The 14021-nt window shown below is 49.2% G+C and overlaps 5 protein-coding genes across 5 annotated transcripts; all 5 read right to left on the bottom strand.

The window, feature by feature from the left end:
• Positions 1-305: 305 nt before the first annotated feature.
• On the bottom strand, positions 306-1153 carry CDV56_107831 (Rieske (2Fe-2S) protein; the record flags this gene model as incomplete). Its single annotated transcript, XM_026761450.1, has 4 exons — positions 306-563; positions 611-759; positions 821-950; positions 1094-1153. 4 exons carry the CDS (start codon positions 1151-1153, stop codon positions 306-308), a joined length of 597 nt encoding a protein of 198 aa, XP_026614468.1.
• Positions 1154-3605: 2452 nt separating this feature from the next.
• Positions 3606-4088, bottom strand: CDV56_107721 (aegerolysin family protein; the record flags this gene model as incomplete). Its single annotated transcript, XM_026761340.1, has 2 exons — positions 3606-3933; positions 3997-4088. The coding sequence occupies 2 exons, from the start codon at positions 4086-4088 to the stop codon at positions 3606-3608; spliced, it is 420 nt and encodes a 139-aa protein (XP_026614467.1).
• Positions 4089-8936: 4848 nt separating this feature from the next.
• CDV56_107471 (NAD-dependent epimerase/dehydratase family protein) lies at positions 8937-9941 on the bottom strand (the record flags this gene model as incomplete). Its single annotated transcript, XM_026761090.1, has 1 exon — positions 8937-9941. One exon carries the CDS (start codon positions 9939-9941, stop codon positions 8937-8939), a length of 1005 nt encoding a protein of 334 aa, XP_026614466.1.
• Positions 9942-10782: 841 nt separating this feature from the next.
• CDV56_107378 (uncharacterized protein) lies at positions 10783-12132 on the bottom strand (the record flags this gene model as incomplete). The annotated part of the gene is made up of 6 exons (XM_026760997.1): positions 10783-10924; positions 10990-11273; positions 11326-11372; positions 11433-11568; positions 11615-11740; positions 11803-12132. The coding sequence occupies 6 exons, from the start codon at positions 12130-12132 to the stop codon at positions 10783-10785; spliced, it is 1065 nt and encodes a 354-aa protein (XP_026614465.1).
• A 512-nt stretch (positions 12133-12644) lies between these two features.
• Positions 12645-13767, bottom strand: CDV56_107292 (isocitrate lyase/PEP mutase family protein; the record flags this gene model as incomplete). The annotated part of the gene is made up of 4 exons (XM_026760911.1): positions 12645-12920; positions 12980-13303; positions 13364-13662; positions 13710-13767. The coding sequence occupies 4 exons, from the start codon at positions 13765-13767 to the stop codon at positions 12645-12647; spliced, it is 957 nt and encodes a 318-aa protein (XP_026614464.1).
• Between the last annotated feature and the right edge of the window lie 254 nt (positions 13768-14021).

Here is a 14021-nt window from a genome sequence, read left to right as displayed (position 1 = left end):
CCTACCTACCCATACGGCCAGAAGAGTAGCAGCAGTGGCATGCACGGCGTGATGCAGAAAGACATGTGTCTCCGCGGGACTGCCGCAGACTGCAGATGTATGGCAAGGCGCTGCGGACGTATGGAGTCAAGGTGCTCTTCACACAGGACATCCTGAAGTACAAGCGCAAAGAGCAGTCGCAGCAGTTCTTTTCCTGTGATGGATGCATGACATTGCTGTTCAAGGCGAGTCGATTACGGGAAAGGGAAACCGATATGAGATACACAATGCTCAGGTCGATCCTGCGTGGGTCGAATCGCTCATACCTAGCCAATTCGTTGCTTCCGCCTCACCCACACCTCCTTGTCGGTAGTCTCAGAAGCCCCATCGGCCGATGCAGGAAGGTCACGCTGCTGCACCTCCCAAACCTTGAGCTTGTAATTGCCACGGTCCGACTGCCCAGAGAAGAGGTCAAAGGACCAGCCGTGCTTGGGGCATGTGATGCCGGCGCTGAGCACGACACCAAAATCTTCAATGTCAAAGAGGCTCCCCTGTGACAGTGGGAACGACGAGTGAGGGCATTGCTGGAAGGGTCAGCTTGATTCTGGGTATCTGTAACCGACTCACTCACGTGATCGACGGCATGAAATTTTCCCTTATACTTGAACACAAGGACCTGATCCTTTAGGTCGCCTGGGAGGTCAATGTCCGCTTCGACCGGACACTCGGGCTGAGGCCCGTTTGCTTTGGAGTTCGGGATCTGGAAAGCTTTGCACTTCGCTGTGATCCGACGGCCATCGTAGTCGATGCCGACGTCGGGGAACGCCGATGCAAGGCCTACCTTGTGCCAAGCTCCGTCTAGTCGAGACGGAGCTCTGAAGGGATTCATCGCTGGTGCAGCGGGCCTGGCGGTTCTTCTCGCAAAAGGGGTGAATTCCGCCCAGCGAGACGAGACTGCCGTAGCACGTGACCTGCCAACGCAGCGTCACATGTCACATACGATTCGTGAAGACACGTGACTTTTTATGGCCTGTTAGCTCAGGAGATCGAGAACACTTGACTTTCCTTAATGGCTGACACCTACACTACACCTTCCATCATCCCTTGAACCTACCTTATTATCTCGTGCTTGTTCTCCGGCTGGGGGACCGTGCACAATGTCGCCCCCGCACATACTGAACAGTGCGTGAGTTTTCCGGTTAGGCAAGTAGAACGAGAGTCATCTTCTCCTGAGGATTCGACAACCAAGGGTGGCATGACAACCGGTAACGGATGCTAGAGCAAGGTCATTTGACTTTCCTTTCGGCAAAACACCTGGGTATTGTGACAAATCAAACTGACTGGAGCAGTTCTCTGAAGAAGAGAAGAAGAACCTGGAACATATTCTCGATTGTGTCCAGGCCGAGTCCCTGCGAAAGGGGCCATTATTGGCGGAGGACAATAGTATTCCCCTGGGCCAATACGTCTGCAATTTTGGGGCGCACTTCCCAAGACGATTGTCAATCCGTGGGCGCAAGTAATGCCCGGTCTTGGATCAACCAAGGAATCCGCTGGCTGTTCTATTGACGGCAATGCAGATCAAGGCTCAGCCAGGCGACCTTTCTCCATCTTAGCCTCATCCACCCGTTGAAGTGTCGGGAAAGGGAGAGTAAACAACGTACCCGCAAAGCACACCTCATCCGCCCAATGTCCAGCATTTCAAGCGGTCTGGATCCTCTGCTCCTTGTCAGCGCATAAAAGATCTGCCTTGATTTCCATCTGAGGGTTGCCTTCCGCACGTCATTGGAGCAATGAATCATGTGCTTTGAGGTATTGTGCCACAATCCCTCCTTGATTATCAGCTACAACCGGGTTATATACGGTCAGACACGGCAGATACCCGACTTTTATGGGATTGTCTTTGCTCCCGAGGAAGTCCATGAGCCATTCGATCATGATATTGAACCACTCTACTGTACTGCTTCAGCTTCTGATCCTTCTTTAGTGAGCTCCAACAAACGCTGATACCTTACCAACAAGGTGCATACCCCTAGAACTTTGGTTGATCCTCTGGTGATAACACGGGAGATGTCAACATAAGGTCGAGATTTGGTAGAGCTTATCTACAACCAAGGTAAATAGGTATCAAGCAGAAGCCTAGACCACACAATCTCCTGACAATAATGTGGGGTGATCTAAAAAAAGCAGCGGTAGCATGATTAGCTGGATTATGGATTGAACTCTTTATATAAAGAGTCAATCAGGGTTACAGCATCCTTGCGAACTGATAGCTTCTGTGCTCATAATATTCTCTCACGTCCAGATCATTCTTCTTCCTCTATAGCCTGAGTGGTTCCGAAGTCACCAATGGTGTATCACAGAGGGTTCAGAAAGCAGCATAACCAAGCTTATTCATCCAGATCAAAATTAGCACGAGCCTCCAGGTTCTATAGGCACAGTAACAACAGAGGTATGTGCTTTCCGGAGATTCGCCACTCAGAGTTAGCGAATCAATTCGTTGTGCTTGAGAAACTCACGCGACCTCCTGGCACGCAGCGCCAAGGACTATCTGCTTTTCGTGGAAAGTGGAAAGATGGCTACAGGATGATCGTCCTGCGAAGATGTCTCCAAAGAATTGAGAATCTCCAATCCCAGGCCGAAATGAAAAGTAACGAAGTTGACGAACTAAAAAGGCGCTTGCTGGACAGGAACTCCATTAACCTAACTTGAAGACGTTTGGAGAAGCCAGTTATAAGTAGGCACCAACGTTGAACTCGTTGCGACCTAGTTTCTCTTGATTCGAGATCCAACGTCCGGGTCAGGAGATATAGCCGTCCATAGGGTAGTCTAGCATTTTCATTGCTTTTCTGTTTGATTCTTTGCGACGTGTTGCTCAGCGCCCACAAGCTTTCTTCTCTTTCAACTGATGCAGCGAAGTCTTTCCATTTCCGAAGTCTGCAAGAGCGCCGTTTTATGATATCCTCTATTAGTCCCGCTATTAGTACCTGGGCAATCTATCCCGGTATATTGAAACACCATATGGCATGGCTGTGCAAGAGTCGCAACGCACAAGAGAGGCTTGCAGTTTCTGAGTAACCCTGGAGTTCATTTAGCCTGACGAGAGCATGGCGTGCCGTGGCAAGGCCTGCGCTGTTTGGCTCGAACGCCCAAGGAGCTGAGAAGGTTCGGTTAAGGAATCTTGAAGACTCTGTGCGAGGACACGCCTCATCATCTGTCCTCGTGAGGCGTTATTTAAGCAGCGAGCCTCTGTTATGTATCCCGGCAAGAAGGTGGACGCCGTCGTCGCGTTCATCTGGATGTCGTCTGGTTCAGAGCGAAGGAAGCGAAGGATATTCAAGGGCCTGGAGATTGGATGACCGACTCGAGCTACAGAGTTTAGCCTCCGACTCAGCACACATAGATCTGACTCATCTGAAAAAGGGAAAAGAATTAACAGAGATGCCGCGGAAAAGCAAATCAGATTGGACTGGCTCATTTTGATACAAAACAGTATGTGTTTGAATCCAGTGAGCGATATAGGGTATTAACACTCGAGCTCATTGTATGAAAGTCTCATAGATGAATTTCCTATGTACGACAACGAATGCACACAAGGACATAAAGCCTCGTACTACACACCAAGTACCCTACTCCTCCCGGATGGTAACTGGAACCTTTCCCATGATACCGGATTCGTTCCACTTTCCAATATCAATATTGTATCGAGGGTCATGATCACGCATCATGAACATGTTTGTTTTTCCAGGCTCCATAGGAGCATTCCATGCCAGAGTGCAAATTCGGGCATCTTTTACATCGTCCACGAGATCAATTGTGCCTTGCAGCCCTTTGAAGCCCTTTTCTTCACCACAGGAACAGACATGCCGCATGCCACCGTTGTGACGAATCATCATGTCTTCAAGATCGTCGGTGGTTAGGACATCGTTTTGATCGCCCTCCCTGTAGAACTCGCCGCTGAGCTGATGTCAGATGAAACTGCCAGCACTCATGGTCCAGGACAGACTGAGAAGCAAATACCTGTCTATATGAGCATTTTCAATTCGAATGTCATACTTCAGTTCATCTGTAATTTCAATGTCGAGGTATTGTTGAGGTGCTGCAGAGGCCATATCGACTTGATAGGTAGGCTGCAGTTGACAAAGTGTTTGAAACGGTAAATGTAGGCAATGGAATGAAGAGTCTCATGCTCAGAAGAGAACTGATGGGGATCGGGAGGGGGACGGGCGAGCTCTATATAACGATAGGAAGGATGAGGAGTCGATGACGGAGTCCTTTTCTGTTTTCATGGTACGGTGCGGGGCCCGCGTCCCTCTCTTTTTCATGAACAACAAAAGTCGCGAATCAGTATTAATGGATGCTGCTACATCTGCTTTATAATACCAGACTGAGCAAGGAAGTGGTTAAACTCGTCAGGCGCATGGATGGCTCGCGCCGAAAACATCTAAAGACACCAGCCTGAAAACCGTTACAAGAACATTGCATAGCACCTGCTGTGCATCATGTTATGCTGACATGCAACTTAGTCCTCGATAAACAAGACTTTGTTTGAGAGTCTCGTAGCAAGGGATCAATCTCGTTCGCTATGATCTCTAACAGCGCGATATTGTTTGCTAACCTTATTAAGTTATTGCATCTTGACTTCGTTCCTCCTCTTAATACTCGGCGTGGTACTGCGATCAGCCAAAAATCTCTCATACTTTCTTTTCTAGCGATTGCATTTCTGTCATTGATAGGGCGACGACATTATCCCCTTCTCTGTGATCGAATCCCTTGCTGCTCGCATCGGCAAGAGTGAGTTTGTCAAGTCTGCCGACAAGGAGACGGATATTATCAGGTGGCCTTCCCGGACGGCAGCTGGTTGAAGGTCAAGCAGGAGGATATTCCCTCTGTCCTTCAAGATCCAGATGAGCCTGGTCATCACAGAGCAATACTAAGATTATCGCAGACCATTAACCCTATATCACCTTAAGTATATCACCTCCTAGTTCAAGCTCCCTGCTCCCCCCATACACTAGCATATCAAGCACTATCTATTTCTACCTAATCACTGGTAGATCTGGTAAGGATCACATGTTTATTAATCAGAGCAGTCACTCCTCTACTTATGCCAACACTAGTAAGTCCTCACATTCCCAAATAGGCTGAATGCTTAATACTAGCCATTAATACCGCTGGTCCAGGATGGCAATGTCAAGCATCACAAAGGCCCTCACCGACTCACTAAGGCTGTTGAGAAGGAGTAAAGAGATGGTATCACTGCCGAATCGTCTTTCCCAGCCTTGATGATATCCGGTGCGATACTAAGCCTTTTATGTTCTATGAAGATATATCCATATGTGTTGTGATTAGAATAAATTAGATGTCAATTGCGCCATGATTTTGGGCGAAAGTATATTACATGCTATGGTGTCTTCACCCAATCCTCCTGATTTACTAATCCCAGAATGCGAATGGACTCTGTCTTTAAAGAATCTTGATTCTTTAAGCACCACCACTTCTAAAGCACTGTCACCCGAAGCAAGCTGTCTATAGGTATGAACTCGCGGCGCTCGGTCTTGTTCTAGAGGTCCGTAGATTGAATCAACAGCTAATGTTGCAACCATACAAAAGCTAAAACTGTAAATATTTCACCCAATATGTATCACTCTTATATATCACTCTTACTTGTGAATGAGTACGTACGACCATAGGGTGTGGAGAACAGGGCTTCCCGTCCGCTCAGCCGTACTTAAGCCACACACCGGCCGGTTAGTAGTTGGGTGGGTGACCACCAGCGAATCCCGGCTGTTGTATGTTTTTCTTATTTTTTTCAGCGTTTGTTTCTTATTGAAAGGCTGATTTTCTTGAGAGTGGTGGGTGGCCTTGAAAGATGTAGCATTGCGACGGGGGCTCTCTGCTGATCATCGAATAGTCTCGTTACAGACTTCGATGATGAGGTGTGTACTGGATGGGCTTTCTAACAGTCCACTCACTACCTGCACAGCCTTTGTAGATATGGCAATGTGTATGGCTCCCAGAAGAACGGGAAGACTCGTGACAGGCTTCATAGTGAGTAGCAGGTAAAGAGTCATCAGGTGGGACCAGTGCCCTCTTATTCTCGCACGGATAACTAAACCGAGGTCTAGGCCTTCGTATAGACAGTAAGCTTATTTTCCCCCGCTCTAGTAGGCAAGTCATTGGTCCAGCCCACCATTCTCCAGAAAGCAGGCCCACCCACTGCTCCACATCTGACCTATTTTGTCTCTTTTATGCCCATGAAACGCGGTCATAGTGTTACACAGTCTCCGAAGAATTCCTCGATTTCCTTCATAAATGTGCCTTGTGGAAGAAGAAGAAGCTGATAGGATGTGTTATTTTATGAACTGTGACCGTTGCGGAAGGGGTCAGGCAGTGGAATGTATCTGGCAGATGTTGAGAGGCAGAAGACAGCGCCCTATTACACCACCAAGTTGATTTGGCTCCTTGCATAGAGGGTGAATAAAAGGATTGAGTGATGACCGTCTTCTGTTGACAATTTGGAGATGAGTCAGGAATGTGTGCTGACCACTGCGCCCGAACATAATCCACGCTAAGGTAGTCTCCCCTCTTTCCCATCCACTTTTGTCTTTTGTTGCTTATTCTTTATCCTGCTGCTCCACCCGACAAGTGTTTCTTGATTCCACATGGCTTCCGGACGATACATAACATCAGAGATGTACGATATTTTAGCGTTAAAGCCTCCACCCATGTCATTGCCGGCCATCATGGGGGAACATCTTCAAGCCAAGGCAGTCCTGAGCTTCGATCAATCTTTCCGCAATTACACCGAAGTCCCTATCTTTATAAACCACGCTGCAATGAAAGAACCGCATGTATGTCGACAACCGAGCGCATGTTTGATTGGCTCTGCTCCTGTTGTGAAAGATAATGGGCCTCTCACCTCGAATCCGAATCGGGAAGAAACCGCCTCTGAAGCGGTACTCGAGGGTAAGAATCAAACACCTACGGTAGAGAGCTGCCTCGGTGGTGACAGTAATCTCCATTGGCACCCATACTGCAATGCCCATGACGAAAATAGCCTCTTTGTTGGAGATTCCAAGGTGTCTGACATTCGTCATAGGCGATTCTACAGTGCATCCAACCCTCATTCATTCCACATCTCTACACCAAGTGCAAACCGTCGCAGTCTCAAGGACACTGTCCGCAGGACCTTAACTGACCGACTGCAAGCTGCCAACCGGGGTCATCTATCCACACACTTAAAGTCCTTTGCAGTCGATCGGCAAAGTTGTCCCTTCCAACGGAATTCTCCTCTGGCTGCCGAATACAACGCCTTTGCTCATCGGCGACCTCAGATAACGACCAGAATACCCGCGGCCCAGAGGGTAAATGTCGAAGGAGAGCAAGCCAATGAACAACCGCACACAATATCACCCAGGGATGTATTGTTGGATTACAATAAACTTGGAGATTATGATCAGTTGTTGTCCTCATCAGATCCATGCGATCACATCCCCGATTTATGCGGTGGGCCATCTTCCCACTCGCCGCCAAAGTTGCCTTCATCGCTCACCATTCTACATGCGGCACAGGCACAAGCAACTGAAGCATCTGAGCAGTGGCCTTTCACACAACTGTCGCTGCAACAATGCAATCAATTACCCCAGACCTCCGACTTCCCCATCTCACTTTCGAAACCCAGGCCCCCTAGAGGAAACTTTCCTACCACCGTCGATACTGCCCTGGCCATACATGGAGGTAGCCTCAGTCGAGCCTGTTTATTGCGTGACGGGCACAATGTTGCCCGTAAATGCGAGCGGGTCAATCCTTCCACGGGAGAGCCATGTAACTCATTTTTCTCGCGACCCTATGACCTGACACGGCACGAGGGCACCATTCACAGTCCTCAGAGACGCAAGGTCTGTTGTCAATTATGCACAGAGGGAAGGACCTTCTCCCGCCAGGATGCGTTGACTAGGCATATGCGAGTTGTGCATCCCTTGTCACCATCATGTTGAAAATGATCGCGGGTGTTATCTTTACAAACAAGACATGCAGGGATGCCAAATTTTAATGGACTGGAGATGTGACTTGTTATGTCACTTCTTATACTTCTTGTATCATTCTAACTGAAATCAACATAGGATTCAGCTGGCGATTGGATATGCCTGTATATAATCTAGGACTCTTATCTGATTTTACCATAGTAGCCGAGCAAATTGCTCAATTCGATTTTGCGAACATGAGTACAAATTGTGTCTATACATGGCAAATATGATACATGCATACTAATTAACCAGCAGGAGAAAGCAGAAGCAGTACATCCAATCACGTCCATCAGTCCTTCTTATGCCTGTCGTCGACATCCTTGTTATGAGTCCTTACATCTTCTGAATCATATTCCTTATCCAGTTCGCCGCTCTCAGGGTTCGGGCCCTCCCTGTAGTTTTTGAGGCTGTAGTATTTTTTATTTCCCTTTGAGTCCGCGACTACTGGCCGAGTCGACATTGACTCTTTTTCTGCTGACGGCTGCGGCTTTTTTGTATCATTTTTTGGTGTTTCTTGGTCAGGTATGTTTCGCATCTGTCCAGTACGAAACCCTTTCGGCCATCCATTACTCTGAGCGCCGTTTCTGTGGGATTCCCAGGGAAGCGCCAGTATAGCGCTGGGACGGGTGCAGGTTCCCAAGGAGACGAACCGCACCCGGCCCTTTGGAGATATTGCACGAGACAGGCTGATATTTGGCATATTGACAGCTGCTGTTTGAGACGGGCAGCGAGCATAAAAGCTGGCACGTTCCCAAGGTATATGTATGCCCCACCTTATGGCCGGGGGGTGGCAAATCCCGGGTTTGAGTGACGTAGCTTATACAGCCCTACCAGGGCACCGAGCTGAGGAGATGTACCAGGGAACACTAAAGGCTATGAGACGGCACATCCACCCTTCTACAGTTAGGCTATATGGTGTTATATCCTGGTTTATCGCTTTGTATAAACCCCAGTGGTGACAGCATGGTAGCCCTTCCTGCCTACCTTCGCCGTCAACTCACTCCTCCACTCTCTACCCATTGCTAACCTCTCCACCGTCGTTTCGAATGTATACTGTGGTTCCCATCCCAGCTCCCTCATCGCCTTGCTTGAATCATACACCCGATCAATCCTCGGGAGATGCTTCCATCCTTTTTTCTCAAACACGGCACCTACTCTCGGACACATCTCGTTAAACACCTCTGCTGGGTTGCGGTTGAGCCTGTCGAGCGTGTGCGTGTCGTTGTTGAAGAGTGGGGGAGCGCTGATAATGTACTTTCCCCAGCGAATATCCTTCGCCTTCTTCATCGCGCAGACCGATGCCCGCACGATATCCTCAATATCGCATCTCCGATAAGCAAGCTCCAAGACCTTCAAGTTCTCATCGTCCATGGCCGCGCGGCGCCCCTCATCGTCGTCCTCCTCGGGGAAAAAGCGGCTCGTACGGAGAACCAGCACCGGCATGCCACTCTGCTTCTGGATCAGAGCACAGAGATCTTCCGCTGCAACCTTTGTCACGCCATATATATTTTTGGGTTCGGGGACAACGGTTTCGTCTATCCACGCGGCGGGGGATCCCGGCTTGGGACTCAGTGCCATGCCGAACGTGCTCGTGGTGCTGAAGAAGATGAAGCTCTCGATTCGGTCCCTGAATTTGGCTGACTCTTCAAGCAGGACTAGCGTTCCAAGAATATTCGTCGAGATAAACTGCTCGGTATCATGGCTGCATATGTGTGGCTTGTGCAACGTTGCCGCGTGGAGGACGTGCTTGATGGGTTGGGACCTCAAAATGGAGGTTATGAAAGCTCGATCCGTAATAGATCCTGTGCGTGTGGTGGTAGAGGAGGGTAAGATATCGATGCCGAAAGGTCTGAAGCCTAGTGAAGGAAGGAAGAGCATGAGAGCAGTGCCGAGATGGCCTGCTGAACCGGTGACAAGGACATCATATGAGGTCATTTTGAGATTCTCCCAGTGTGTTGGCCTGGGTTATGTATGTACAACTGCTGGTCCAATTGCTACCTTCTATTCACAATACAGCGCCGGCAGACCAGAGTTAGCAAAGTTGCAGGAAGTAAACCTGACTGGAATTTCGTCTCGGACTTGCCTAGTTTATATATGGATTTGACCTATCGATGGTCGTTGAATATCTGCTCCCAGCTCACCAATTGCCTTGCTGAAATTCCAGATGGCAACTCCGTCTGGAATGGATCTGAGCATCCTTAGCTGCACGGAGGGAATTATCAGCTGCTCCTGCCCTTGCCTCGGTCTAGGCATTTTTCTGTGACTCATACTGTTGCTTCTGCTGAACTTGCTTATTAATCATCCAATATCGTAAACTACGGGTCTCTTTGTCACAATCAACTTGTATGACAAGAAGGATATCATTTCGAGATATGGATATATCATCATTATCATGCATTGGTGCCGTGAGGCTTTTCCTAGATGTGGGCTGTCTTCTAGCTTCGTCCATGATGAGAGGATGGACACTTAGGTTCAAAATGTAGGAAGTGAATGAATAGACAGACCTTCTATTTCTAATTCTTCTTATGGATTCCCTACAGTCTTCATTTCTGGCGGCTTTGAACCTCTTGCTGAATTCCTGGGAAGGCGTTACTAGTTCGATTGGCTGATTCACTTTAAAAGCCAGAACAATCCTATGCCAAATTGAGAAAGCTTTCGAACTACTGAGAGAATGGTCCGTGGACTCCGCGATAAATTTGAATCTCGACACGATCGTTTGGATTAGGACGTTCAAATGGGCACCTCCCAAAGACTCTAGCAGAGATTTAAGGGCTGCTTAGCGCTTTTCTCTCCGAGATTTCTCAGCATCGTTTGCAAGAATGAGGTCGACTTCTTGATTGAGGACATCGAGGATGTGCTCAGGAGGGAACAAAGGCTTCCAACCAATCCTGAGGCTATTGCTTGCTGTGAAAAGACATCTATTTGGGAGAAGAAGTTACTCCTGTTGCTCCGTAGATGGTATCAAGGAAGGAGATTCACTTACTCGCCCCCCAGCTGGAGCAATACCATTTCTTTCGGCGAGTCGAGCGCTGCAGCCATAGTAGCTAGGATGCCATCGTCGGCTGGATGGACAGCACTATCCTTGAGCAGACCTCTTTTGAAAAGAGCAGTGGCAATGGATGCGTATACGTCTTTCCAAGCAACCCGGCCACTGGACGGGAGGTAGTATCCATTTCGACCATGGGGAATAGCATCATATGACAGTATCTTCCGCAGTATCTCGATGTACAACATGGTGTTGTCGAGCAAATGGCAGACCGGCCAAGACTAGTCCACCGGCAATTAGGATTGGATGCTCTTGCATGGAGAGATTACTCACCCAGTGGTCTCTTTCATTGAGATTGTAAAGCCGGCCAGTCGCTTTAGCTGCTCTCACAATAGCAGCTGTTTGGATCGATACCTGGTTTCTGAATCCTTCTCCTTTACCATCTGTGTTGATGCTCAGTCCGTGGTTGTGCTGGTAACGCGCAATATACTTACAAACCATGCAGGGGGAGAATATGTAACTTTTCACACCGAGAGATTCGCTCAGCTCTATGATCCAATTGTTTGTTTCCACGGCCTAGACTTGATGAGAGCGACGAAGTCTGATGACGTATCGGACTAACCTGTTGCATGAGCGGGAGAGAGGACCGCTGAGCTTTCTGAATCTCATATAGGTTGGGGTCATCGTCGAAAAGGAGATGATCTATTGGAGCCCCGGCATGGTTGGAGAACGCCTTCGCTCCACTGGTCTAGATCTCGCAGTAAGGAGTCAGCAGCTGGGAAATGTACGTACCCCAGGGGGGGAACTTACATGAAGAAAATGCACATCCTGTCCAGTTGTCCTGCTCAGTTCGGCCAACGCCTTGATGAAGGACTCTTGTCGGCTCGAGCTGATTGCATCGACCAGAAAGAAGATGACATTGATTTTGTTTTTCAAGATGCTGTCGCGCACGCTGGCCTCGTCCTGCATATCAAACTCCAGGGGTTCGGCGGAGTACTGCTTCACAGCCTCGGCCTGGGCGACTGTTCGCACGAATGCAAACAGTTTGTGGTATCTGGGGAGGTCTGCGCTCTTCAACTGGTTCAAGAGCATGCCTCCCAGGTAGCCTGAGCCACCAGTGATAAGAACGTTGTATTCCATGGTCAGGAGACGATTGACGGACTTGTATAAGCACACCGGTGACAGGCGGTAGCTCGAAGTCATCTCACAGAAGAGGAGTGTGGAGATTTGTTGCATATCCTGGCCGGAAAGTCGCGAGATTTATATCATCTGTGAGAAGATATCGAGTGATCACTTACGAAGAGAGAAATGGAGGATTGCCGGATTGGTAAGGATTGATAATCGTTTCCGAATAGCATCGGAGACTTTCTATTCTTCCGCTTCTGTCCACGGCGCCGCGCAGATAAGCGAAGCTGGGGTAATCCTGGTGCAGCTTCGTTCTACTCAGCCGAAGGATAGTAAGAGTCACCATCACTGTTCTTGAACCCGTCATTGCGTGAAAACGAGGATTCCCGATAGTGGGATAAGGTGACTATGCTGGAGATGCGCCCAAGAAGAAAAGAGAGCCGGTGTAAAAGAATTGATGTATAAGTCTGCCACCAGCTGATATGCATTATTAGAAAGCAAGGAGATAGTCTAGATGGAATGCCCCGTCAACTCTCCTCCTGATCTCCTTTCTTCCCGGTTTCTTTCTCGCTAAACTCGCTAATTCTAGCATCAAACTTCCACGCCTCGTCCAATCCAAGCTGGTCAAAGAAATCCTTAATCGTATGTCCCTCGCACGCTTCAAGATCCGTCCCTGTGGTCTTCAGAGCACCATATGACCGTTGCATGGCCAGCATCGCAGGAATAAAACCAGTGCATGGGTAGATCGCAGCCCGAAAGCCCAGCCGATCGCAATCTGATGTCTTGAAGTTGGGCGTGAGACCCTGTACATCTGTCAATACGGTACGTCGCTGCGTATTCTCTCAATCGGGGACATCCTCACGTTGGGAAGGACATTGATCAGAACGGGAACGTCTCCCATCTCCTTGACCAGGGTCCGACACTCCTCCTCGGTGCGCGGGGATTCCATGAAGACCATATCGGCCCCCGCAGCAGCAGCAGCCTTGAGCCGCTTGATTCCTTCGTGGAAGGCCTCCGCTCCGGCTTTTGGACCGCCAAACTTCTTGGCCTGCCGCGCATCCGTCCGCGCGATGATGACAAAGTCCGGATCCTGGCGCGCCTCGACCGCGCTGCGAACACGTTCAATGAAGACTTCCAGGTCCACGACGTCTTTACCTTGGAGCTGGCCACACCGCTTGGGAAAGACCTTGTGTGATTGCAGTCAGTACGGACAAGGTGCATGAGAATCGGGGGACAATTGACATACCTGGTCTTCAATGTGAAGTCCCGCGATTCCCGCGTGCTCGTACAGTCGCACGGTGCGAGCAATGTTGAGTGGCCCGCCAAAACCTGTATCCGCATCGGCGATGATGGGTAGCTCTGTATGCAGCGCGACCATGAGCCCCAGCTGGAAGAACTCAGTCTGGGTCATGACAGAGAGGTCGGGTTCGGCACAGTACGAGCCCGTGGACCCGCTGCCAGCCAGGTACAGAAAGTCGAACCCGATCTCGTTTGCAACGCGTGTTGAGATCCCATCAAAGACCCCGGGTCCGATGAGGCATCTCCCTGGTATCCGTGTTAGAGGATTCCAGCAAAGGGCGGCGTGGACATACCTTGCTTCAAGGCTTCCCGAAGACGCCGGGTTGGTCGGTTATTTTGGACACTACTCATTTCTCCTGTACCTACAGCATATAATGGCTTAGAGTGGCTTAGAGAACAAGGAACTATTGTTGGAGAAATAAACAAGCGGTGGTACAGAGGGCATTCACCCCAGGTCTTATATAAGATGCAGAAGGGAAGGCCCAGAGGAGGGATGAAGTCATCGTGACGGAGGGATAGCGTGAGCAGGAGGATACACGTCAGTATACTGCTTGGTTGTTTTCCAGTTTCCAGTTTCCAGTTTCTTGAAATCAGACGAGGTGATC

The sequence above is a fragment of the Aspergillus thermomutatus genome, assembly GCF_002237265.1.
Source record: "Aspergillus thermomutatus strain HMR AF 39 chromosome Unknown NODE_94, whole genome shotgun sequence".
In the NCBI taxonomy this organism is placed as follows: domain Eukaryota; kingdom Fungi; phylum Ascomycota; class Eurotiomycetes; order Eurotiales; family Aspergillaceae; genus Aspergillus; species Aspergillus thermomutatus.
The sequence above is the reverse complement of the archived record's forward strand: the minus strand, read 5'-3'. Positions and strand labels throughout refer to the sequence as shown.